The sequence below is a fragment of the Crassostrea angulata genome, chromosome 2 (genome assembly GCF_025612915.1).
Source record: "Crassostrea angulata isolate pt1a10 chromosome 2, ASM2561291v2, whole genome shotgun sequence".
NCBI classification, from domain to species: Eukaryota; Metazoa; Mollusca; class Bivalvia; order Ostreida; family Ostreidae; genus Magallana; species Magallana angulata.
This window is the reverse complement of record NC_069112.1, coordinates 44,998,932-45,026,833: the sequence shown is the minus strand read 5'-3', so window position 1 is coordinate 45,026,833 and position 27,902 is coordinate 44,998,932. Positions and strand designations below refer to the sequence as shown.

The window sequence follows — 27,902 nt, the reverse complement described above, 5'->3', positions numbered from 1 at the left end:
TTACACAACATACATCAAACCATTTCTTGTATGATGATATTCATGTGTTACAGTATGATTTGATCAACATAGATGTCCCATTCACTTGTCTCCCGCTTGTATATTCTGAATACCAAGGATTAACCCAGTCATCCGATTGCCAAGGACCATTGAGATAGGCATTATGACAACCATTAAACCACCAGCCTCCTAAGTGAGCTGCTGCACAGTTACCACCAAACTTGTCATTGTCGTCTTCGAATGTACTAAATTGCATTCCTGTAGCCGCGTCAGAACCAAAACTCTTTACCAGACGATCATCTAAAAAAAACCAGATTTAGCTTTATATGTCCTCATTTGTCATTTTGCTATTGACAACTGCTGGTTTTATTATGATAAACAAATAACACTTTATATTGTAATGTTTTGCTTTTTGGTGTAAAAGTCATTCATTACATTTCGTTAAAAAAAATTAAATAAAAATAAAACAGTAAACGTTCAGAAACATGTTAAAAATTTTTTTTGATAAGATGTTTTCTTATCAATAATTTTTTTTTTGTTTCACAGCAGATTCTAATGAATAATTATACTTGTCGATCTTAATTACGTGTAACATCAATAATTGCAATTAAGAGACAATGTCAGTAATCATTGAGCTTTGTCCATATTATAAGTGGAAAGTGTAAAAAATTATTTTTCCTTGATATTGTTATGTTCATTAATATAGGTAAGCGGTATTTTAGAAATGTGGTATTTTTGGCCACATGGTCATTGTTTCCATGGCAACAACCAAAAATAGACAAAAACACTAAAATACCAACAAATCATCAAATTTGTAAAAATAACAATGCATATCAACATAAAATTTTGTTAAATTTGAAAAAAATTGATAACACTAAATTTTGCATTTATTTGGAAATCAGAATGTCAAAGTATTATTTCCCAAATTGCTTTTTTAACATTTTTCATTGTAAAATTTAAAGTATTTTAAAAAATTAATTTCTCTAAAAAGCAACCTGAATTTGTTTTGATTCTATATTAGATAAAAAATTCTTACATTGGTTCATAAGATTTATCAGTGAAAAACGGTAGTCAATGTGTATAAAAGAAATAACATTAAAAGCAAAGTAACCAAACTTTGATTTTGAATATGTAAAATTACCCCCTTTATGGAACTCTTCTGCGGTGGAGGTTCAATTAAACTAACAGGAAGTGGAAACCAAACATGTTGTCTGCTCAGTTGGTTGTAGTCTGCTTGAATTTGCAGAGGACTTACAGCAACTTGTAATGGTAGGTGATATTTTATAAATATGTCTGATCTATGCCAAAAATATTTAATGTAAAACATCTATATTGCTTCATAAACGGATAAAAAATTTGACTTTTTGATTGATTTTACAGGGAGTTGTGTTTGCGTGATGTTTGTTTAAAATTGCAGAGGAATGACAACTGATTCAACTTGTAAATGTAAGTGTTGTTCCGTCAACATATGTGATGAGTTTAGAATAATTTCAATTAAATTGTTAATTTCTAAAATAAAAATACACTCTTTACCAAATTTTACATAGATTTTTAGAAAGAATTGGAATGACTCATGAACTTTGTCTTAATTGTGTTAATTGTCATCCGCTTGAAGTTGCAGAGAAATGACAGCATCTTTTGAAAATATGTGTATTTTTGTCAGTATGTTGGATGAATTTCAAATAAGTTACCAGTAATAATGTAAATCATTCATAAATTAATGCAAATTTATATGAAAAATATACATAACCCCCACCCCTATCTCTCTCTCTCTCTCTCTCTTTCTCCCCCCCCCCCACTAAACATAAAAAAACAGAATGTTTATTATACATTCTCTTTTAATGGGCAATTTTAATTTTCAATTTTTAATTCCAAATCAAGCCTCCATGATGATAAGATTACACTATCATAGTTAGATTCTCAGATGTAGTACATGTATGTTTGTTTTGGAAATACATAAATGCTCAATATCAGTTCATTAACAAGCTTTTATATTAATAAGATATCTTGTTCTCTTTTAGATGGAAATCAGTTTGTCTGTAGCTTAGCTTTTTCACACCGAATGATACCTGTGGATATACAAAAAGACCTGGCCAAGACATATTATTCCTATGACATGTTGTAATCTTTCCACAGATGCACACCTCCGACAGTTTTCAATTTGTAGGAGTATAAAATCAGAATCAGAATTATTGAAAATAAGGGGAGGTTTCTTCAGTGAAGATGATGAAATACTTACCATCTGTCTAAAACACAGGTATGTGACATGTCTTACGAATGTATCATTTTTCATAATATGGTTATGAATATCAGACAATTAAATTCAGACTTGCAGAATTCAAATTAAACACCTTTATCAATAAGAACATGTGATAAGTTTTGAAAGAGTTTCTTGTAAATCTCTGAATTAACAGAAAAAAAATGACCCATAGAAATTTCCTTTGCTTAATAGTGAATTAGAATTTTCTCTCTATCATTTTCTCTCTATCTCAAAGCATCTAATTTAATTGTAGTAACTGTGCCTTCAGTTTGACAATGACAGACACTAGCTTGCAAATGACAAATTCATATGTTGTTTGCTTTGTTTTGTTTTTAATGTTTTGAATCAGGAAAAATAAGTACAGGTATAAATGGACTGAAGTGTACATAATTACTTGTACTTGTGAATTTAACTAAGGGCATTTCCTTATGTAACCATCTCTCTGTCTTTCCTCACTTATCTTTTACTTCTTTAATATTGATGTTGCAAGATATATATGTGCATTACTGTGAATGAATCAATGATTACAATGCACATAGAGGTAGATTCTTTCAGATCATCAAAAAGTTTGGCATACACAAGAAACTTAATCTACCAGCATTAAGTCTACAGATTCATACTAAGTCAAAAAATGTGAAACAAGAAATTTCAAAGTAAATTTTAAGATTTTGACCATATTTTTTTATATTGAGTGACAATTGTAAAACTGTCAGTGGAACAAAACTTAAGCATAAGTAGACATAACTGGGGATGTAGAATTTAAAAAAATATGTCTGCCAGATTGATTATATCAAAAGTATGTGTAAAAACTTTTGATTGCATCATTACTGGACAATGCAGTGGGCATTTGTGAAAAAAAAATTAGTTAAGTAATGATAAACACATTTACAAATGAGTTTTAACATCTTATTTAGATATGTTCTTGGTGTTGGATGGAGGTCAAGTAGGATGTGTTCCCTTGGATGGACATGTAATCATCAAAGCAAGAGCAATTCAAAAGGAACCATAACAAAAGAGCAGTCATTCTTCCTGAAGAAGTATTATGATTGTCTAATTAGAATTGGTTCAGGTTTGTCAATTATTTTGGTTATTATGGCATTGAGATTAAAAACACAGAATCTTTATTTCTCTCTCTCTCTATCTCTCTCTTTCTCTCTCTCTCTGTTGATAAATAAAGCCTAGGACCAGTAGTCTGTCAAAATATATTGGCCTGCAAAAAAATTTACTTGCCCCCATATATCCATATGTGTAACATTCAAAATTGATTACAAATTGTTTTAGACATTTGGCTTTTAAAATATTTACAAGTCCATCATACTTGTCAATTTTTTAATTTCACTGGCAGGAATAAAAAAATTTCTGGCCGCAGTCTTCGGACCACTGAGTTTTTGTAATGACTGATGTTACAGTCCAAATTAAATATATTCTTTACTGCGAGCGCTTTCAGCCATGTTGGCTCTTCAAACAGTTACACAAAATTAAACGTAGGTAATCAAATAATTGATTTGCTTTTTATTATCTCACCTGAGCTGAAAGCTCAAGTGAGCATTTCCGTTTACTTTCTGATTACATCCATATGTCTGTCTGTCTTTCCATCCATCTGTAAACTTTTTGCATTTTTGACTTCTCTCCAGAACCACTGGGTCAGTTTTAACCAAGGAATATAAGTAGAAAAAAATCTTTTGAAAAGTCTTTTAAAAAGGGATTTGATGTTTAACATAGGAATAAATGTGCAGTAAATTTTAAAGATTGTTTTAAACAATGTATACTCTTAATTGTTATTTTAGATATTTTGTTCTGATACCTTGAAGTTAATTTGATGAGCTATTCTTGCTCAGATTAGTGATGTGGCTTCTGGGCCTCTTGTTTGAATTTGTTAGATGATATCTCCATCATTTACTGTAATAGTTTTTCAACTTTTACAGGAGTGTGTTCCAATTGTAGAAAACATCTTGTAAAAAGGATGGAATCAGATAAGGAGAATACACAAGGGGAAAATGAAGTAGACACATATCCAGTTGGTTCTACTAAAGTTCTTCACAAAGGATGGGCTTTGAAGTCAAAATGCGAGTTTAAGTGATTCACTGAATCTCAAAAATCTTTCTTGAAAGTTTGAGGTTGTAGAAAGCAAAGGTCATAAACTTGACCCAGAAGATGTAGCCTCCGAGATGAGAAGAGTGAGAAATGCAGAAGGAAAGCGCATTTTCAGTATTGATGAGTTCCTTTCAGGAAATCAAGTTTCCAGCTATTTCTGCAGATTGGACCTAAAAAGGAGGAGGATTCCTGTTGTGATCAGATGGTTGGAGAAAAGGACCTAGAAGCTGAAAATGATTTGGACAATTTTAGAAGCTTGGCCACTTTAACATTTTATTAGAACTTCTGATTCACTATTTTTAGGCCACCCGAGTCACTCAGGTGACCTATTGCTATCATTCGTTGTACATTGGTTGTAAGCTTTTGAACATTTTTAGCTTCTTTTTTTTGAAACCACTGAACCAATTTAAACCAAAGTTAATATATATATGTATTAAAGTACATACCAGGTATAAATTTAGGATGAGGAAGAGTGCCTCTTCCAAAATTGGGAAGTTCATGGCCCTGGGTGAGGTGCTCTGGTGTTAGGGTGGGGCTCTAAATGCAGTAGTTCCTTGAAAATCTACTCCTATGTTCCTGGGTATTAATCCGATGAAATAAGTATATAGTTATGATAAGGAAGAATGCCTCTTTCAAAGTTATGAATTTAATGGCCCCTGGATCAGGAGTTTTCTTGTAAGGACAGGGCTCTAATTATTATGTATAGGGTAGGGTGGTGTAATTTTTGCCCAATTATTTTTTTGTTCTTAAGATTTGTTCAATTACCGGTATGTCACTGTATGTTATGCTATGACTTTTTAATAATTTTTTTTAGAATTTCGAAAGTTTATTGGATTAAACTATTCCCGAATAATAAAAATGATTTCATAATAGCCCTATAATTATAATGCACATGAATATACATTGAAAGAGCCACACTTCAGGTACTCAGGTGACCGATAAGAACCATGGGCCGCTTGTAAAATGTAGTATTGTTTGTGTGCTATGTGAACGCATCATGTATATTTTCAACTGAAACTCTTCACTTTGAACTGTTCAGGTTAGTCATTGTAGATGTCATAAACGGGGGTGATAATTTTGTTTAAAAAAATTAGGAAAAACAAATTTAGGCAATGAACAATTTTTATATACATGTATGATGTCCTTCTGTTAGAAGCAAGGGTAGGGTGGGGCCACAATAGGGGGGTGGATTTTAACAAAGGAATATATAGATAACATCTTTAAAAATCATGTTCTCAAAAACTATTTAACCAAGAAAGCTCAAATTGGCGGGTAACCATCCTCAGATAGTGTATATTCAAGTTTGTTCAAATCATGGTCCCTGGGGGTAGGGAGGGGCCACAATGGGGAATACCTTTTTATATAGAGAGAAAATCTTTAAAAATCTTCTCAAAAACTATTAGGCCAGAACAGTTCAATTTAAATAGGAAGCATCCTCAGGTAGTTTAGATTCAAGTTTGTTCAAATCATTGTCCCCGGGGGTAGGGTGGGGCCACAATGGGGGATCAAGTTTTACATAGGAATATAGAGAGATAATCTTCTTCTCAAAAACTATTAGTCCAGGAATGCTCAAATTTGAGTGGAAGCATCCTCAGATAGTGTAGATTCAAGTTTGTTCAAATCATGGTCCCCGGGGGTAGGGTGGGGCCAAAATTGGGGGATCAAGTTTTACATAGGAATATATAGATAACATCTTTAAAAATCATCTTCTCAAAAACTTTTTGACCAAGAAAGCTCAAATTGGCGGGTAACAATCCTCAGATAATTTAGATTCAAGTTTTTTTTTTCAAATCATGGTCCCTGGGGGTAGGGTGGGGCCACAATGGGGGATTCATTTTTATACATAGAGAAAATCTCTAAAATATCTTCTTCTCAAAACTATTAGGCCAGGAAAGCCCAAATCTGAGTGAGAGCATTTCCAAATCGTCTAGATTCAAGTTTGTTAAAATAATAGTCCAGTGGTATGGTGAGGCCACAGTGGGGGATGAATTTTTACATAGGAATTGATAGAGAAAATCTTTAAAAATCTTCTTTTTAAAGACCATTTGGCCAGAAAAGCTTTAACTTGTGTAGAGGCATCCTCCGGTAGTGTAAATTCAAAATCACAGTCCCTAGTGGTAGGGCGGGGCCGTGATGGCGGTTTGAATTTTTACATAGGAATATATAGAGAAAATCTTTCAAAATATTCTGGGAAAGTTTTTCGGTCCAAAACTCAGTACTTAGTGTGAAAGCACAGGTTATGCAGATATAAGTTTGATGAAACCATGATACCCTAGAGAAAAGTTTGGCCACAAAATGGGGGGGGGGGTATATAGGAATAGAGAAAAATCTTCTTACAGGTACAACAACAAAAGGGGCTTGGTATTTACCAAAAGAAAGAGGTGGATAAAAATTGGCAGATTTTCAATTTTTTTTTAACAAGATCTACTGTACTTAGTTGTCAAGATATTTTGATACTGTCTCAGGTGAGCGATGTGGCCCTTGGGCCTCTTGTTAATTATTTTGGTTAAGTTTTTATGAGTTTTAGAATTTAAACATTTCATTATTGTAACACATAAAGTGTGTGAAGGCTTATAAAACCTATCTCGAGTCTGATTTGTATGACAAAAATGTGTTTCTAGGGAGAACATAATGTTGCTATGGACATGATTTAGAAAAACTAAAGAGAATGGAAGTGATTGGAAAGAATTAAATAATGATGTTTTTAAAATATCAAATATAGATACGTACAGTCATTAAAACATATTCTAGGTCTGATTTCTGTGACAAAAAATGTGTTGCTATGGTTAAAATTATGTTGCTATGGAATTTATATATTTGAATAAAAAGAAAAATATGATAAAAAAAATGTTCTTCTCATAATATTTAAAAAGAAATAATATAAAAATAATCTACATACATGCAGTTAAATATACGTAAATAAATTAATGACTTGATGTGTCAAAAAGGTGTTGCTATGGACAACATTGCGTTGCTATGGACCTAAAGTACAAAGAAAAAGCATTAAAAAGTAAAAACTTAACAATCAAGTCATATTGAATGTTTAGTTTATATTTACTTTTACTAATACATAATTTTTATAGGCTATGTAGAGGGCCAACTGAAATAAAAATGGTGGAAAATTGCAAATATTCATCATTCTGCCAAAAAAATTAGGAAAACCAACTACCCAAATTTATTGCTTACGTACATTATATTGACAACTGTCATTATGCTGATATAATTTATTTTTGCAGAGGTCGTTGCTTTTTTTTAAAAAGGGTTTAAAATGTATTTGTTTTACGACAATACTGTATCTAGTAAAACATATCTTCTTCTGGTTGTCATAGCAACTGTGATGTCATTTCATTGAATAATAATTCCATCCAAATTATATTATACAAATGACTGTCTTTTTAGGTAATCTATTGAAAAGGTATATTTTTAACTCTAAAGTGGCCCATTTTGTATACTTAGATCCCTATTTTTCAAGGATTTTGTTCACTAATAGACAATATGGAACAAAAACATTTGTTTTGTTGTCATGGAAACCAAGCAAAAAAAATATTACTCAAAATTTGTTAAAAATATGTTATTTGCTTCTCCTTTGATGACTTAGTATGGTTTTAAATGATTTTTAAAATTTTCACTTTCCATGCGAAGCTCAATGCTTACTGACATTGTCTCTTAAATCATATTTTTATAGAGATACTCACATTCACTGAATTCTTTATATCGTAAACATGCATTCAGGTACTTAGGTGTAAAAGTAATTATAAGGCACTATGCATTTGTTGTAATGGGTAACTTTTGACATTTCATTTGAAAATGCCTTGCAATTTAATTTATTTTTAATTATACAGCAGCTTGTAATAGTTAACCTAAGCAATATTTTTTCAATGTTTATATATAAGTTTATTATTGCACGATATATTATATAAATAGTGCCTGTTTGGGAGGGTAACAGTTGAAATTGACACCCCGAGAAGACCATTGTCAACAGACGCGAAGCGGAGGTTGACAATGGTTTTCGAGGGGTGTCAATTTCAACTGTTATCCTCCCAAACAGGCACTATTTTTTTTGTTATACTGAATGTCTTTTTTAAAATTTTTAAGAAAATTTTACTGCTTTTATATAGGAATAACGTGAATTCTACAGCAAACCGTACGCGCATAATTTTCGCGCATGTAACATTATATAAATAGTGCCTGTTTGGGAGGGTAACAGTTGAAATTGACACCCCGAGAAAACCATTGTCAACCGACGCGAAGTGGAGGTTGACAATGGTTTTCGAGGGCTGTCAATTTCAACTGTTATCCTCCCAAACAGGCACTATTTATTTTGTTATACTGAATGTCTTAATTTTTAAGAAACTTTTACTGCTTTTATATAGGATTAACGTGAATTGTACAGCGAACCGTACGCGCATAATTTTCGCGCATGTAACATTTTTTAATGTTACCCGTTGCGAAGTGCGTTGCTAACGCTGAGGGTAATAGAAAATATTATTAACTGCGTCTTAACCAATCAGATTTCAGTATTTAACATGAAAGTATAACAATTTTCAATGTTACCCGTTGCCAAGTGCGTTGCTAACGCTGAGGGTAATAGTAAATATTATTAACTGCGTCTTAACCAATCAGATTTCAGTATTTAACATGAAAGTATAATATATATATATATATATATATATATACCTGCTTTCACCAATAGGCGGACATGGCTAAAAAACCATACTTAGGCAGACATATATAGTTTTTTTTAAATCTCAATATTATTCATTGTCCATCTCAACAAGCTATTAAAACACAAAAGTATGTTCATTGGTAGACTGTTGTTAAGATATATTGCATCCAAAGAGATATACATTTTAAGAGGTCTGCCTAATTTTTCAAAACCATGTAGTAGACTTTAAGCTGACATTATATAAATACAATATAAGGTAGACATATATTAATATTTGAAATGCCTATCAGGCAGACAATAATATAAATAGTAGTAATTTCAATATACATTCAATAGTGTTAATTAAAATGCAAAAGCAATTGCATTCTACAAACATTATTTTTTGGTAACCTAACTCCTACCTTAATTGTATAATATTTATTTTAAAGCAATGTCGTATTCATCTCTTAACACATTTTTAAGTGTATATTGTGCGGTTGTGCCAGCAAATCTGTTTAAAAATTTATATTTTACATAGTCATAGGTAAAAAATTTATTCAAATCTAAATTAACTTATTAATATTAGAATCATTAAAACTTGATGAAGAAGTCACAACATCATTACTATTTTTTAAAGGAAATAACTTTATAATTTTTAACTTAAAATAATAATTTTATTTAAATTGTACACTGGTACATGTAATAACAAACCTCTTATGAATGACAAGAAAAGCGATTCCAAGTTTTAATATTTTTAATATTAAAACACCGATGATCAGAAATATATATATAACAGATGAGAACATTAAAAATGAACTAGTATTACAAATGAAACTAACATGATATCTCATTTTAATTTGTTCTGGACATGAAAATTACTGCATGATATTGTATTTTGATTTGATATGCACTTATGTTGTAAAAAGATCAACACAGTTACCGAAACAACTGAAGCAATGATATAAGTACATGTATCATAATTATACACATATTGATAACATGCTCAATAACTAAAATAAATCTAATTCATTATTACCTCCATTATTGTATAAAATATAAGAATTATTTTTTTAATTAAATGTATTAAAATTTTAAAGATACAGCTTAAACTCTAACGGACTACAGAGTTTAAAAAAACCAAAAACTTTGTACGGTTGTACTAATCCATTTTAATAGTTTAGTAAGTTTAAATTAATTTTAGGAGTCACTATATTCTAATTAACAGTAAATACTTAACTACATGTATTTTAACAGTAAATACTTAACTACATGTATTTCATGTAAACATGAAAACATTTATATTAACTCAACTATGCATATTCATAAACATTAGTTCTAATCGTTGGTATATGAATAAATTAAACCCAGGTACATGCACAACATTCTCATAATAATTAATAGATGTTTAACACCACAGTAGTTTTTCCTTAAAAGATTATGTCAACAAAAAAACCAATGCACTCCACGGGCCTGGTTTTTTACTTCTTTGCCTCAAAACAACTATGTAATATTTCTGAAACACAATCAAGGAAGTGTGTTTAATTTTTGTTTCCTATAGTTAAATTAATTTAAAAACAATATGTAATACAAAGACATAATGCAACTTCTAGATCTCTACATTGTATATGATAATCAAGCAAACTTTATTAATTGCCATCAGTTGTGCAAAAAATTGAAATGGGATTTGATGGGGAATAATTTGCTTGTAAAATCTATGTGAAGAAACATTTAAACATCAAACATGTAGCTATCTTCAATGTTTGTTAGAATAACAGGCAGAATTTAAATTTGGTTTGAAAAGTGACTAAGATAATTTCCAAACAAGAGGTCCATAGGCCACATCGCTCACTTGAGCAACGGCATCAATGATGAAATCAGCTTTATACGGCCATTTAGAAAATATCTGAACAATGTAGGAAAATAGATTTTTAAAACACATTTTATTGTGCTATACATTGAGCTTCTTTCGAAAGTTGATGATTTTATCATCAATTAACTACATGATGAGCATTTCATTTCTCAAGAAGATCAAGAAGAACAGTTCATAACATCAAACTTTGAACACATTGTGTAGCTCAGGGGCCACAGTTGAGAACAACTGAGAATCACAAAGGTCAAGATGATTGGTTATAAGCAATACCATATGAATAACAAATAACAAATACAAATAACATTTGAGTTTTGGAGAATAATCAGAATTATTTCGTAGGTAATTATACCACCCCCCCCCCCTACTGTGACCTAATTATACCCTCAAGATCATTATCATGATTTGAACATGATGAAATTTGCACTACCTGATAATTCTTCAACATAAGTCACAGCATGGCTTTTGAGAAAAAAAATTTAAAAAAAAAAAAGATTTTTAAATATTTTTTCTCGATATAATCTTATGTAAAAATTTGCCTCCCCCCCCCATTCTTGACCCCTCCCTAACCTTGAGCATCCTGATTTAATCAAAATTCAACACAAATTACAGCTTGTCTGACCTTTTGGTTTTTGAGAAAAAGGTTTTGGAAGAGTTGTCTTTATATATTACTTATATAAATACTTATATATTATCCTATTGTGGCTCAACCCTACCCCCTTGGAACATGATTTAAACAAACTTGAATCTACATGACTGAGGATGCTTCGACACAAGTTTCAGCTTTTCCAACCAAATGGTTTTCGAGAAGATTTGTTTAAAATATGATATGTAAAATAAAAATCATTTCCCTTTTAAATGGGACTTAGTCCTTCATTTGAGCATATTTGAAAGCCATTTAAAGGTTTCTTTGTGCAAAGTTTGGTTGAAATTAGCCCAGTGGTTCTAGAGAAGAAGTTGAAAATGTGAAAGTTGACAGACGTCATACAAAAAGTGATCTGAAAAGCTCACATGAGCTTCAGCTCAGGTTAGCTAAAAAGGAGTAAACAAAGGTATTTGATTGAAAGTTTTGTTATAAAAAATCTAAAAAGAAAGTTTTTTTAATCGATTGGAATGATTCTTTTTTCTTTTGTTCTGCTCATTCATAATTTTTGTTCTGAGTTGCAGAACTGTGCAAGCAAGGGATGTCGATCTGCTTAAGTACTCCTCCAGACATGTTTTACCTGAAAAAAAAACATAACTTTATGAAATTTAAAGTGCATTGCATCATATAAGAATACTAGTATATCTACATGTAATATTTAATTCTATAATATATGTAAAGTGTGTGTAATGTAAAACAAGAGGCCCACGGACCACATCGCTCACCTGAGCAACAATTGCCTTAACTCTGATCAAATTAGCAGTTCAGTTCAAAATATCTTGACAACTAAGTACAGTAGATATTGCAAAAAAAAATTCAAAGTCTGCTAATTTTCATCCACATCTTTTTTTTTTGGTAAATACCAAGCCCCTTTTGTTGTTGTACCTGTAAGAAGATTTTCTCTATTCCTATATACCCCCCCCCCCCTATTTCGTGGCCCAACTTTTCTCTAGGGAATCATGGTTTAATCAAACTTAAATCTGTATAACCTGTGCTTTCAAACAAAGTACTGAGTTTTGGACCAAAAACTTTCCCAGAATATTTTTAAAGATTTTTTCTAAATATTCCTATGTAAAAATTCAAACAGCCATCGCGGCCCTGCCCTACCGCTAGGGACTGTGATTTTGCAAACTTGAATTTACACTACCCGAGGATGCCTCTACACCAGTTTAAGCTTTTCTGGCCAAATAGTCTTTAAAAAGAAGATTTTAAAAGATTTTCTCTATATATTCCTATGTAAAAATTCACCCCCATTGTGCCCTCACCCTACCCCTGGACTATTTAAACAAACTTAAATCTATACGATCTGGGGATACTTCCACTCAAATTTGGGCTTTCCTGGCCTAATAGTTTTTGAAAAGAAGATTTTTAAAGATTTTCTCTATATATAAAAAATGATCCCCCATCGTGGCCCCGCCCTACCCCTAGGTACAATGTACCATGATTTGAACAAACTTGATTCTACATGTACATTATCTGAGGATGGTTACACGCCAATTTGAGCTTTCCTGGCCTAATAGTTTTTAAAAGATTTTTTAAAAAGATTTTCTCTATATATTCCTGTATAAAAATTTATCCCCCAATTGTGGCCCCACCCTACCCCCGAGGACCATGATTTGAACAAACTTAAATCTACACTATCTGAGGATGCTTCCGCTCAAATTTGAGCTTTCCTGGACTGATAGTTTTTGAGAATAAGATTTTCTCTATATAATCCTATGTAAAAATCTATCCCCCCATTGTGGCCCCATCATACCACTAGGGACCATGATTTGAATAACTTGAATCTACACTACCTGAGGATGCTTCCATTTTAATTTGAATTTTTCTGGCTTAATATTTTTTGAGAAGAAGATTTTTTAAAGATTTTCTCTATATATTCCGATGTAAAACTTCACTCCCCTATTGTGACCCCGCCCTACCCCCGGGGACCATGATTTCTACAAACTTGAATCTACACTACCTGAGGATGCTTCCATTTTAATTTGAGCTTTTCTGGCCTAATAGTTTTTGAGAAGAAGATTTTTAAAGATTTCCTCTATATATTCCTATGTAAAAATTGATCCCCCTATTGTGGCCCCACCCTACCCCCGAGGACCATGATTTGAACAAACTTGAATGTATATTACCTGAGGATGCCTCCACACAAGTTTAAGCTTTTCCGGCCGAATAGTTTTTGAGAAGAAGATTTTTGAAAAATACCAACAAATTTTCAATAATTCTCAATTATCTCCCCCTTTAAATTGGGTGTGGCCCTTCATTTGAACAAACTTGAATCCCCTTCACATAGTAATGCTTTGTGCCAAATTTGGTTGAAATCTGCCCAGTGGTTCGGGAGAAGAAGAAAAAAATGTGGAAAGTTTACAACGACAACGCCGCCAACGACAACAACAACGCCGTGGAAAAAAATACGTCTACAGTATCTTAATTTAGAATTAGTACAATATTAAGTTGAGTGGTTTTCTGTTAATGATAATATTCATCAGCGAAATCTTAACATAATTAAATAAATTACTCAAATATAAATAAGAAAATATGTATTAAAGAAAAAAAAATACTACCTTTATAGTCTGATATATATTTGACTTCAAAGCCGTCCTTATCAAGACCTGCCTCACAATAACGCTGTGCCTCAGCATCAGGCGACAAACGTTTTTTCTAAAAAGTATGTATTATATGACTAAGATTATTGCAAGATCAATCAATAATACTGTAAATTGTACATTTTATGAAAAATCAGAAGATATATATATATAACATATCAAGGTTTGCTCAAATTCATCTCCTTATAATATGATAAATAATTCAAGAACTTAATTAATAGCATCATTCCTGAAAGAGGGGCTAAAAAAATATCATGATGGTGAGAATGGTAACAATAAAGCTTGATGGGTGGTTATAGTTATCTGTAGTTACATGTAGTCAGTTAGTCCGAAATAGCCGCTGTTTCATGGCTCTTTCGACAATTTGATATTTTATTTGCAAGAAAAACATCAGAACCGGCACCATTATGAAAACAGAATATTCATCCCTTCCACCTGAAGGCAGTATTCTCGTTTCGAATTCAAATGTTTAACTCCAGACCTATCTAACTAATGAAATGACGATATTGCTACTCACTAATATTGCTTTTTAATGGTTCTTGCATCCAATTAACAGAGTAGAAAACATATTTTATCAAACTGTCAAACTTTGTTTTGATTTTGTGCATGTCTGAAATCTCTAGAGATAACAGCTGGGTTCACAAGTCACTGTTTTTCATTAATATTATCAAAACATAGGGAAAAATTTACTTTAAGCAATATATATCTATACTATTAGTGAGTTTTAAAACTAATATTTAAGAAATAAACAAATAAAAGTTCACCGGGATATGAAGTTGGTTTGTCACGTGATCAAATCCTGTGAAGCCGAAATCCAAGCAACAAGCGATAAGCGCGTGCTATGAACATTGTGACATCACAAAAAAGTTCATACAGAATTGAAAGTTTTCGCTATTCTATAGGTTCACATAAGGAAATGTATTTGCAAATGTAAATATACATTATTAAATTGTATTGTTTATTATACTTATAATACATATGATACCACAGGTTCTATGGTAGGCAGTATTTCTGTTTACGTACAGTAGCACGCGCTGAAATTGAATTTTGACATCGGGATATTTTTAGGCATAGTAAACAAAGACACGCTGAACATCACTGGGGTATATATTAATTAGAGGAAACTCACAATAACATTAATTTCTGGAAATATCTCCATATTGATTTTTTGACAAAATGATTTAACTACCACAATATCATAGGACCCGCTCATATTTTCAAGTCAGTCTTGTCAGTTCATGTAAATATCTTGGGTTAAAGATTGTCAACATTTCACTGGGGAACTGGTGTGTGATTAGTTATACAAGCCCATATGCGTCTAATTTAGTTGAAAAGCATTCTGAGAGTACTGCAGCTCAAGCAATACACATGATCCCCGACCAGTTTGTAATATTTTATGAAAGCTTTACTCTTTTTAAAAATAAGAGATAAAGAACAGAGGAAATTCAAATTATATATTCTACTCTAGATTGAAAACAGACTTCATTTTACTGTATTTAAATGTAACATAAATTCTTTGGGATTTTTTAAGTTTAATGATAATATTTGACATGTTATACCAGGCCTCTTGAAATATACAAAGTGGAGAAAAATAATACTCTTTAATTTATCCAGAGACATAAGTAACATTTATGTCTCTGATTTATCTTGTGCAATTTAGCCAAGTCCATTAAGTATTCGCTGGTTGAAATTTGTGAAAATAATGCCCTGTTATGCACAATATCATTACTTACCATCTTCTGTATCCCGAATCAAACCAAAGAGCTATATAATATTGAACAGCCCGAACCCGATAACGAACCCGATTGTAATAATACAAAAAATGTACACACATTACTTGACACTATTCTACAGAACTTATTTGTTAGAAGTGATACAAGACTTAGTGATGCCAGATATTATTACTGACCACATAACGTTACTGGCCTTGTTTATTCACTACACACCGAACCACCAAAAATCTTCAAAATTCCCATGACATAATACATATAATATTATTATAGCGAGCGCAGCTCGTCGGCCGGCGAGCGAAGCGAGCTCTCAGAACCAGTGTGCGCGGGAAAAAGAACGAGCTTAACCTACAGCTCATCAAACAAAATTTTTTGTCTACGTCCCTTAATGCTCTCTAATGTTTTCATCCGTGGTGCTATGCCAAAAATGGACGACTTTTAACTCGTAATTTACAGTGTGTTAAGGTTTGAGGACACGTTTTGAGTACCGCATATTGTTCGGCGAGACTCAAGAGATTTGTTACATGCTTCGAGATACATAAACAAAGACGAACAAAGTCATGGATGTCGTCACAGTGCTCTCGCGCTCTATTTCCCATGATAAATTTAGAGGTGGCTCAAACATCTGTAATGCATGTACTAGCTATTTCAGTATTTCAGTATAGACTGCGATACCTGCCTCATTGACATTGTATGACTTGTTTTTAATTTTGTTTTTAATATAGAGATTATATAAATATATACTAGCAAGAGCCATACTTTACTGTCATATCGATCCATTTTTAAGCTAGGCCTAATTGTGCATGCATGTACAGTAGGCAGGTATTAAGTAAGGGCCTATAGATATGAGTGGGGAGGAAATAAACAATAGGACATTTTGAACTAAATAAAAAGGAATAAAGAGAAAAAATATAGTCAAACCATTAAATTTAAAAAGTGGGAAAATACACAACTACAAACAGGGACCAGACTCTCTCTCTCTCTCTCTCTCTCTCTCTCTCTCTCTCTCTCTCTCTCTCTCTCTCTCTCTCTCTCCGAGTCTCTCTCCCTCTCTGGAGAGGGGTAAGGGATTGCTTTGTATGTACCATAACCATTAAAATTGATACATTTGGCATACTTATTGTAAGATTAATACCTTAACCATACTTATTGTAGAGCAATACTCTCTCAAAAATTCTTTAACGTTCGTTGATACCTAAATAACACTAGGTTGACAATGATGCAAGGTATGTGTACATACTTGCTGCCATCGCCAGAACGGTAGCACCGTAAAACATATTAATACCTATATACAAATTTTCATGTTATGTTATTGAAATTCAAGATAAAATGCTAGAAATTACAGGATATTTACCCAGACCGTGGCAGACGAGTCACGAGAGTAAACATGTAAACCGGAAATGTTTACCTCAAGAAACAGAAGAGTTCCTACCCCCCCCCCCCCCCTTCATATGAACAATATGTTTGCTAGAAAAACTTAATAATTATCCAAATTATCACTGAATTATTTTTTACATGATTTCGGTTATAATCTATAATTTAACAAGCAACCTCTTGCGATATTACAGTAATGAGTCAACAGTTATACAGTAGGCTAGGGCATGCATGTTTACATGAATTGAATTATAAATGTTCCTACCTTTTTCTTTATATCGTTTTCTAGGACTGCTTTTAGCTTAAAAGGTATACATATTATGCATTAAATTAATATGAATACGATGTTAACTCCTAAACGTAACACTAGATTAGCTAATTTCACAATAAATCTATTTTGTTGTGACGCAAAAATCAACCATGACGTCATATTATGTATCATGTAAAACCTACTGTCTTGAAATGCATGCATCTCATAGAATTAGTTCTCTCTTTACTTAAAACTGCAAATATTTTGTTTTAATTCAATTTTTTAGTAATCATTTTGGTGTTTTATTGTTTAACTTTGACAGGTCCTTGAAATGTTTTCCTTAGTTCAACATTTTTTTTGTCGTCATATTTCATGAACAGAGTGTGACAACAAAAGAATTTTAATGATTAAAAGTAAAATATCAACATAGAAACTTAATAAGCTAGTCTATATAAGCTTGATCCTACTTACGCATCTCTTGCCGTAACTCAAAGCAGCCATGTTTGTTCGGAAGCCTTCGCAACCCATAGAAAAAGACCGAGGCTCATTTTCGGACAAAAAATATATTTCAAATGAAGACTTGGCACGGTGGCAAATATATCGATTTTTTTATCGTAACTTTTTTTTCGGAAAAAAGCATGGGATCTGATAAAACATTATCGTAAATGATAAAAAATGTTTAAAAACATGAAACATACTCTTAAAAAGTATGGTTTTTATCAAGTTGAACATCGTCCACCTAAAGGGTATGCTGCGTATTTGTAAAAACATACATTCAACATTTTTAATGTTGTTTTATTGTGACCTTAAATAAACAATAAACACAAAAAGTATTTCCATGAATTAATTGTGTTTAGTTATTGCAAAAAAATGATAAACAAAGTTAATTAATAATTATCCCAACGTTAATTATTGCTTTTAAAATCAGGCAGACCCGTTTTTGTCTGCCTTAATTTAAGGTCTGCCTAAAGGTTATTCTAAAATACTTGATGTCCACATAATCTGTATAACATATATGTATATATATATATATATATATATATATATATATATATATATATATATATATATATATATATATATATATATATATATAAATATATATATATATATACACATACATACACGCAATTAAAAATAAGTTACATTGCAAGGCATTTTCAAATGAAATGTAAAAATTTACCCATGACAACAAATGCATAGTGCCTTATGATTACATTTACACTTAAGGTTTTCTAAATGTGTGTTAGATGGGTGTTTTCATTAAAGATGAATGCGCAACAATTCATTTATATCTGTAAAAGAGATGTTTAAACTAAATATATTGCTATTTGATGTACCTAAATTTCCATTTCCGGGGTTTGCAAGTTGAAGTCTATGGTTCTGGTCCTCGCCAAAAACGTAGAACTGATGATACATCTTGAAAGAAACAAAACCACCGCTCATTGGAGTAATTGTGATGCGCAAAGACGAATTTCGTCCAGTACCTAACTGATGTATGGCATCGTTTCCTGAAATTATAAAATATATATCAGCTACTTATTTACTGTACAGATAAAACATGAACTGTAATTTAAAAAAAAACATTAGAATAATTAGTAACAGCCCTAGGTTGGATGAGACAATAACGTGAGTTTCTTGTTCTGTTCCATATCGCTAATTCCAACAATAATGTCCGGCACTAACCATGTTTTTTTTTTAAATTTCTTTCTAACATAATGAATAATCAACTTTTTTTTACATTGTATTTTCAATGATTTTTGAACTCTTTTAGTTCTCAAAAATGCTTAGAAACGTATTTCATTGCAATGTACTCATTTGTTTTACAAAACATATATATAAGTAGTTTATTGGCTGTACAAATTGTCACCATCATAAAAAGAAATGAAAAATTATTAATTTTTGTTGCGTTATTTTCAGTCTATGTACAAAGTATCAGCATTTTTGACATTCTGTCATCAGTATATGTAGCTATTCACATGGTCCTTTCCTTGGCGGCCTTTTAAGATGAATATCTAGTGCATGAAAATTTCGTTTAGAATTATGAAATTTATGAAATTCGGTATATCGATTTTTTTACTGATTCTTAATAACATTAACCTACTAAACTAAATATACATGTCATGCACGAACGTCGTGTTGTGACATAGGTACGTGTAAGTAATGTAAAGTATTCAATATTGAAGAACTAATTCAATCATTAAGGCGTTACAACCAGAATTAAATATGACGAAAGCCGATATGACGAATTAGCTTACAATAAGGTATGTTTTTATTATTTTAATTTCTTTTTTTTTTGGAAATTGAAATGGACTTTTACTAATAAAAAAAAAGTATATTTATTTTAAACTACAGACCTATGGGATATTTGTTAAAATTGAGCCCAATTTTCACAATTTTTCCATATTATCTATATTTCTACCCAATATATTTCTTTTTCACTTTGATGTTTAAAAACTATTGAAAAAGGTCGCCAAATAGTAAAATGTAAAAGATGTTGACCTCCTGATTTGCTAACGGAATTACGGTTGATTTCTTTTAATGTCTCATCTCAGTTAATTTGACATGTAGTGGTATATATTGGATGTTGAAATTCACAATTATATTAAACTATTTAAGCTTCTTAATGCTATGTAAAAAAAAAATCACTGCCATCTCAAATTCGCTAGCGATTCTTACTTTTTCTTCGGCTTCATGCGCCGTCGACAATGTTCGAAAACGATGCTGTCGTCAGTGTCATTTTAGCATTTTACCCGAAAACTTAAATAAAACTCATTAATGTTATCTTTTATTTTAATTATGAATAAAAATCAATACTTGACAACGTTATAAGTTTGAATCTACAGCTGCATGCCAAAAACATCATATGTACTCGAATTTAACTTTTATTTGATCAAAAGAAATGTTGACACTTTGAACGCTTCGTAAAAAACAACATCCGTTGTTTAAAATTCTGTTAAAAGTTTTTAACTATCACTGCGTTTTTATAAATTTGGTCGTTTGTATGCGCAGTGATAAAATTGTCTGTCATAACGGAAATTCTATAGAAATTGGTTAAAGTACATGCGTTAGATAAATAGCGTATGTTTATTTATTTCATGGAGAAATGTGTTACTAATTCCAGTGATGAACATGTCGATGCCGGGTCAGAAATCTAAATAAAACACTTCTACTGACCACGGTGCGTCAGATCATTAGTATGCACTTAATCGCATTTACTTATTAGGAGGAGAATGTTGTAGCGCAGTGTCCGTGCGTATAAAATGGGGGTGCGGGAAACACGGCTCTCCAGTAGTCTTTCTGCCTCCTCTTTTATACAGGTAAGATAAATTATAACGCTTGCGCGCATTCTCATAAGTAAAGTGAATATTAATTGTATATTGGATATTAATATTGTTAGTATGATTTTTTCCGAGAGAGGGGGATATGGCGTGGTCGCGTTAAGACCCCAATTATGATCGGGGAAGGGGTCCAGGGGCGAAGCCTCAAAATACTTCTGAAGTATTTGAGGTTTTGAAGTAAGAAATAAGCCACGTGAAATTAACCCCAATATTGGTTATCACGTTAATATATGTTTAATAAATTTGCATTATTTAAAAAAAAAATAATGAAATATAAAAAAAACCAAAGAAAAATTAAAATTAATTAAGGGTTTCTTGTTAAAACTTTTCTTTCTTAGCAATGTTGCAAATGTTGATACTTTATCAAGTGTATATATTAATCTATTTAAATCAAATAGGGATTTTAAATCTTTTTAAATTTTGAAATATTAAAATAATGCACAATATTACACTTTTAAACAGTTTTAAACATGTTCTCTCATCAACAATGAAATTGCAATGTTTCTAATACCATCTAAATCTATCACTGTTCACTGATTTTTTTTAGTTTAAAGAATACATGTGCTTATTACTAGACTATACATAATTTTGAACAAAAAAATGAAATCCTATTTGTAGGCGTTTTAAGAAAGAGACGTCGCAACTGGTCCTATTACATGTATGCAGGATGCTTTTAACACTCTTTTAAATTTAAAAAGACCACCAAGGATTGGATACTAGTTTAAACATTTAAATCGTTCTTGTTCTAACTCAAAATACAATGCTTGGATAAACAATCGAAAAAGAAAGTAGACTTCTCAAATACTGATATCACTGGCTAAGGAAGGATCATGAGCCCCTATAGTTGAGAATCGAATTGTACTTTCATTCTTCGTGGATTAAATGAAACTCACAGTTTCTAAGATAAATAATAACATGACCAGTGATCCTTTTAGTACAATTTTTATTAGATAAATATCTAATAATTATCGCGCATCAATAAGAGATAAATTCGTGGATCAATTGCAACTATTCATAACAATTCTCGGAAAGTGGCATTTGATATTTCAAATAATTTTACTCGTTAGTTTAAAAATTACATGAATATTCTACTACACTGTATATGTTGGCAGCTGTTAATTAGGGCTTTTCAACTTTCGGTGAAAAAACCTATTGTTTTCTCCTTTTTATTATTATACGCAACAGTGTTTAGTCAGCGATTTTTTAAAAACTAGAAGGGGTATTGATACACATATGCAACGATCTTACAGCAAATCTATCGATCTATGGAATGTAAGGTTTTTGATTTCCGGTTCTGCTACTTCCAGTTTTTACAAGGAAACTTGTAGAAATTAAATAAAAGGCAACATTTTGTCTATTGTTTGAGGTAGAACGTTCAAATTTTAGAATTAGATGTATTTTGTCTTATTGTACAAAATTGTAAGCGGAGGCATTTTTCTATATTCTACTTTTTGAGATATAAGGTCAAACACTTTACAATTTGGGATGAAAAAACAAAACAAATCAAAATGACCTTCAAAATTGAATATGACGCCTACACGTTATTAAAATAGAAAAGATTAACATATAATAAAATTGAACTTTATTTATTTTACAACGATTGATAAGCAAGTTCTACAACTTATATTATAACTATCGCTGGCACGGATGTTAGTGCGAGGGGTCATTGGTGTGGGAAGAAGCCTGTAAAAATAATGACTAATACCGGTTTTATAGGTCGATGAAAATGTCGAGTTTCAATGTAAAACTAAAATCACGCGTCATTCGCTTTCTCAAAACGTTTTTAAGTAAATGTTACAACCTTTTACCTGTGTAATGACACACACAATGTGCAGACCGGAAAAAAGTTTTGGGTGGACAATTAAAGAAGATAAGGTGTTTGCAGAGGCCAACGTTCAAAACAGCCCTTTAGCTGTAACTTTTTTTTATTATTCACCCGATTTATAATTTTTTTTTCTTCAGATTTATAGTTTCAGGTAGAGAGTACAACTTCAAAATTATAGTCATAGGGGCCACTTTCTGACTCTTTATAGGGGTTTTATGGGCCTAAACAGGACAACTTTTTAAAAAAATTTTAAGTAGATCCAGTGTTCTATTATGTCATACTTTATTATAAAATTTTGAATTCTTTAAAATTTGTGCAAGATCGTTTTATTTATTTTATGTAAATAAAATCAAATGGATGTAATTAAAAATACTGTTAAGTTTAAGGTATTTTTGCTGCTTAATTTTATCCTAAATTTTCAATTTTTTATACATTTTGATTGTTTGCCAATCTACAGAATTTAGTTATACAATTCTGGAGTTATCTTTCTTTTGACATTGCATTACTTATAAGTTCTAAGCTATATGTAGGAAATGGTTATACAAAATGTACTAATGTGTTGAAGAATCTGGAAAAAAAATATTAGATATGATTTTTTCCTGACATTTTAAATTAAAAAAAGGGAAAGAGGATTTCGAAAAGCCCTTACTTTTTGTTGGAGACAAAAAAGTTCTAGTTCACATTGTTTCACTCTTCCACCTTTTTTGTTTCTATTTTTCTCTTTTTGTCCTCTTTTTGTTCTCTTTTTCATTTTCAAAGGGGAGAGGTGCCTAATTTCCTCCCATATGAATCCGCAACTGCGTGATGAAATGTAATATTAATTCTTTACCGATCCAATAGTCACCATAAGGTGTTCCAAATCCAAGTTTGTACTCAGTCCAATTTCGATTGAAGTTTTCTTCTCCATTGATTCGTCTTTGTATTGCCTGCAAAAAATAAAAATTCTCTGTTTTTAAAGTGTACATAATTAGGTCTCTGTTTATTGTTCACTTAATTGTTTGTATTAATGAGTAAAATATTTAAAAAAAAATACATTGCAATGAAAAACGGAAAAGAACTACGTGTACTTAGTGTGCCAAATAAATTGATATTAAACATATTATATGTTTTTATGTTTAATAGTTGATTGTAATTAGTAGAAATATCAACAAAGATAAATTAAGTCAGAGATTTGTAGATTGGTAGTTTTCTAATATCTAATGCCTTTTATTATTTTCCGTTCAAGGACTGATAGAACCTCCTTTTTGCCGTTTGATTTTTTATTTGTAAGCACTTACTTGTATAGTTCAGGCACACCCCAATTCCATGACATTTTATTGTTCTTTCTGTTTTACTTCAAAGCCCTATTTTTTCTTAAGAAAAATTATTGAGCGTAAATTCTGACCGTCCACCCGCCTCCTTCTGTCTCCATATCACAGTAGACCTGGATAGGACGGTAATTAGGGTCAGTCTTCTCCCACGGATAGATAGTGTAAACACCGGATTTTCCTACGCCATTCATATATAGTTCTTTGCAGTCGGATGGCAATGTCTCTGTTTCTAAAAAAAGATATATTTTAACTCATATATACCTCTACCTTCTAATCATAGATAAGAAGAATTTAGCTATATATGTATGTTGAATTTGCTGGCATTGGTCATCCAAACCTATCAAAATTTTCTTTTCAGTTCAGGTGGTATTGTCTGTCTGTCTGTCTGTGTAATAAAAAATAACAGAAAGCAGATTCAAAACTCTACCGGTTTCATTATAATCTTCAGGAGTTTTAAAACTCCGGAAGATTATAATGAAACCGGTAGAGTTTTGAATCGGCTTTCTGTTATGTTTTATTATTTATTACTTGTGTGGATTAACTTTACTCATTTTGGATTATATATATATATATATATATATATATATATATATATATATATATATATATATATATATATATATATATATATATATATATATGTGTGTGTGTGTGTGTGTGTGTGTGTGTGTGTGTGTGTGTGTGTGTGTGTGTGTGTGTGTGTGTGTGGGTGTGTGTGTGTGTGGACCGTTATGCGCATTGCCTATGTTTTGCATCTTCTTTGTCGACTGTATTCAACTTTGTTTGTTTTGCAAACAAAACATGCAGTTCAAGGCAAATGACATCGAAACCCCGGAAAATAATGTGTGGTATATAAAACGTTTTGAAGAAAGAAATATAAATTACAATTTAACCTACCTCTACACAAGTCTAGCTGCTTTTTCCAACTGTTTACTTGGTTTTCAAGGGAAACCACTTGTTCTAGATAATGAAAACTCATATTAAGACACACAAATCCACACACACCCATACACACGAGGTAAATAAATAAACAAATATATAAATGAATAATTGAATAAAAACGTAAGTAAGTGAATTAATAATGAATAAATTAATTAATAAAAACTATCTTAACGAAAGGTGTTTACAGATCTGCAACGACTTTCATGTTTAAATTCTCATATCCTTGTTGCATCTCCTATGAATTTCAGATGCATTTGTATTTTGTTAAACATTTAAAAATGAATGGTGATATATAGTAGATACAATTTCTAAATCTCAATAATTGACAAGTGACACAAACCATACAAAATGGCCATTCAAATCGGAAAAAAAACTATGACCTAAACAAAGATATAACAATAAATTAATGTTATCACAAGTGTTCATTAATGTCAAAACAAAAGTAATAATCGTTAAAAAGAATTATTTTTCGTCCGTAAAAAGGTAATATGTGGGATTTTTAAGGATTATATTTTTTCAAATTATTAAAGTCAAAATTTAGCTTGCATGACAAGGCAAAGAAGACAATGTAATATAGGGACAGACGCATGTTTTTATACATTTAGTTGTAGGCCTACTGCTAAAATGATCACAACATTAATGAACATTTATTATCCTGAATTTGTTTGGTTCATCTGTGTTCAATTTCTACTCAACAGTAATAAACAAGGATAATTTTAGTGAAAAATGTGGAAGAAACGATTGGTTAAATTGCTTTTACATTATGTGTACAATCCTTAAGAAAACTATAATCATGCATTAACAGCTGAATTAAAAAGGAGCTCCACATTTTCAGACCTTTGTTCCTCCAGGGCTAATTTTATCAATACCCTCATCTCCAGTCTGTGTAGAAAACATGTATGAATAATGTCTTATGTTGCTGATACTTCATTGCAGTTTAAAAATATATTTTTAAATTAGTCGACCGTTTGAAGTTCAAAACTGCAGATCTTTTTGAAATAATCATTGGTGTCGACTCCATACTGACATGCTGTGTATCATGCGTTATTGCAAGTAAACAAGTCAAAAAGTGTGCGGTAAAGGTATTGACAACATTGGATAACTGTGCATTTCAGCGTATTTTTGTCGCCATTGTCATTATGTTTGACTAAAAGAACACAAAAAGTGCATACAAGCATTTAAGATAATCAAAACCCTAAAACTAATGCACATGCATAAATTTGCTTTCATGTATGGTTGCGTATTGCGACAAAATGTGCATTGGACTGGTATACTTCGCTAACATATGCTCACTAAAATCAAAATATACTATGTGACCTGTTTAGTACAACTGCAGTTTTTTTTTTTGCATAAAAAAACAGTTGTTCTAAACCGATCACCTAGAATATTTTATTTTATTTTATTTTATTTTTTTGGGGGGGGGCGGAGGGGGGGGGGGGTTAATGTAAGTAAAGTAAACCAGTCGCATGCACATACTGGCACAGTATGAACCATTGTGAAATTGTTCTGGTTTACCATAGAGTTTCTCGGTTGTTTTCGTATAAAGATTGGCTACTGATATCACCATACAGAATCATAAAAAATATAGTCCAGAACATCATGGAATAAGCTAATTTGTCCATCGTTGTTTCACAACTGAAATGCATCAATTAAAAATATTATATATAAATATTTACATATTAAGTGACAATTATTTTTTCCTATATTAATTACAGAAAGAAAAAGAAACGTCGGTCCATTCTCTGAATTTATATTATAATTACCATAAAGCATGTTCCATGTCATTAAGCACAAAGGTTTGTGACAGTACGTAAAAATTTATGTGTATTTGCAAATTTCTAAGATTGTTTTATATACGAATGGAGAATTTATAGTGTACATACACGACCTGTGAAAACGTACATATTTTTTAACTCATCTTCAATACCGGTAGTCAGTCGGAGTAAAATAAGAAAATTTTTGCAGCTATAATACGTCGTGACAAATAAAGGACATCAATAGATCATGTTTGTACATAACGAGAGAGAGAGAGAGAGAGAGAGAGAGAGAGAGAGAGAGAGAGAGAGAGAGAGAGAGAGAGAGAGAGAGAAGAAATAGAGAAAAGAAATAGAGAAAAGAGAACGCATAACAAATAATGATCCAACAAAAAACATGCCGACACTTTAAACAACGTAAGATAAGGTACACGTCACCATGAGTAAATCAGGTGTGCAGACAGGAAGAACTAGTTAAATAACATACATCTATGAACTGTACTAATATCAGATACATGTACACCATAACGACTGCATTTTAATAATGTTGTTAATCTTAAAATCAATCTTGTTTAAATACCTTACACCACAAACAAAATATGGAGTGTATTATGTAAAGTACATCCACCATTTGATCATTTAAAGTATTCAATTGCATTATGTCAACTCTTAATCACAAATGCAGAAGGGCTATTTAATAGCTGAATACGTAAACAAAATAAACAAGCATACACAAAAATCATGATTTAAACTCTGACCCTATGTAACATCAAACTTGGTTATTTAATGCTTAAAACCAAACATAAGCAGTGAATGCACCTCCCTCTCTACCAATTTCTAAGTTTGCTTACAATTACACGTTCAGTTTAACGTAAATTTACAGACCCTGGAACGTACTACTACCCCCGGTATGTAACGAATGAAGAATATTCCGGGGAGGGGCAAAATGGCCGGATGATTTTATTTCTACAATTGCTTTGATGAAATTTTAAGAAGGATAAATTAATTTGACCACAAAATATGAGAGCATGCTTTATCAAACAAGAAACGTATCGTATCGTACAAGAAGCGTATTTTATCGTTTGAAAAACGTACCGTATTCTGTGAGAAACGGAGCGTACAAGAAACGTACCGTACAATGCGAGACAGAAATTGTATTGTACAAACCGTATAGCGTGTGAGAAGCGTAGGAGAAACGTACAGCTGGTGTAGAAGTGCATTTCAGAGTCTGTTACATATCACATTTCCGAGGACTTTATAAAAA

General features: G+C 31.5%; 1 protein-coding gene and 1 pseudogene across 1 annotated transcript; one reads left to right on the top strand and one right to left on the bottom strand.

The window, feature by feature from the left end:
• Positions 1 to 40: 40 nt before the first annotated feature.
• LOC128174393 (ficolin-2-like) lies at positions 41 to 26,664 on the bottom strand. Its single transcript, XM_052839957.1, has 7 exons — positions 26,648 to 26,664; positions 26,404 to 26,519; positions 24,840 to 24,938; positions 24,017 to 24,165; positions 23,462 to 23,558; positions 18,807 to 18,977; positions 41 to 300 (listed from the first exon to the last, which is right to left on the bottom strand). The coding sequence occupies exons 1-7, from the start codon at positions 26,662 to 26,664 to the stop codon at positions 41 to 43; spliced, it is 909 nt and encodes a 302-aa protein (XP_052695917.1).
• LOC128171312 (uncharacterized) lies at positions 1,422 to 4,340 on the top strand (annotated as a pseudogene).
• Positions 26,665 to 27,902: the final 1,238 nt, after the last annotated feature.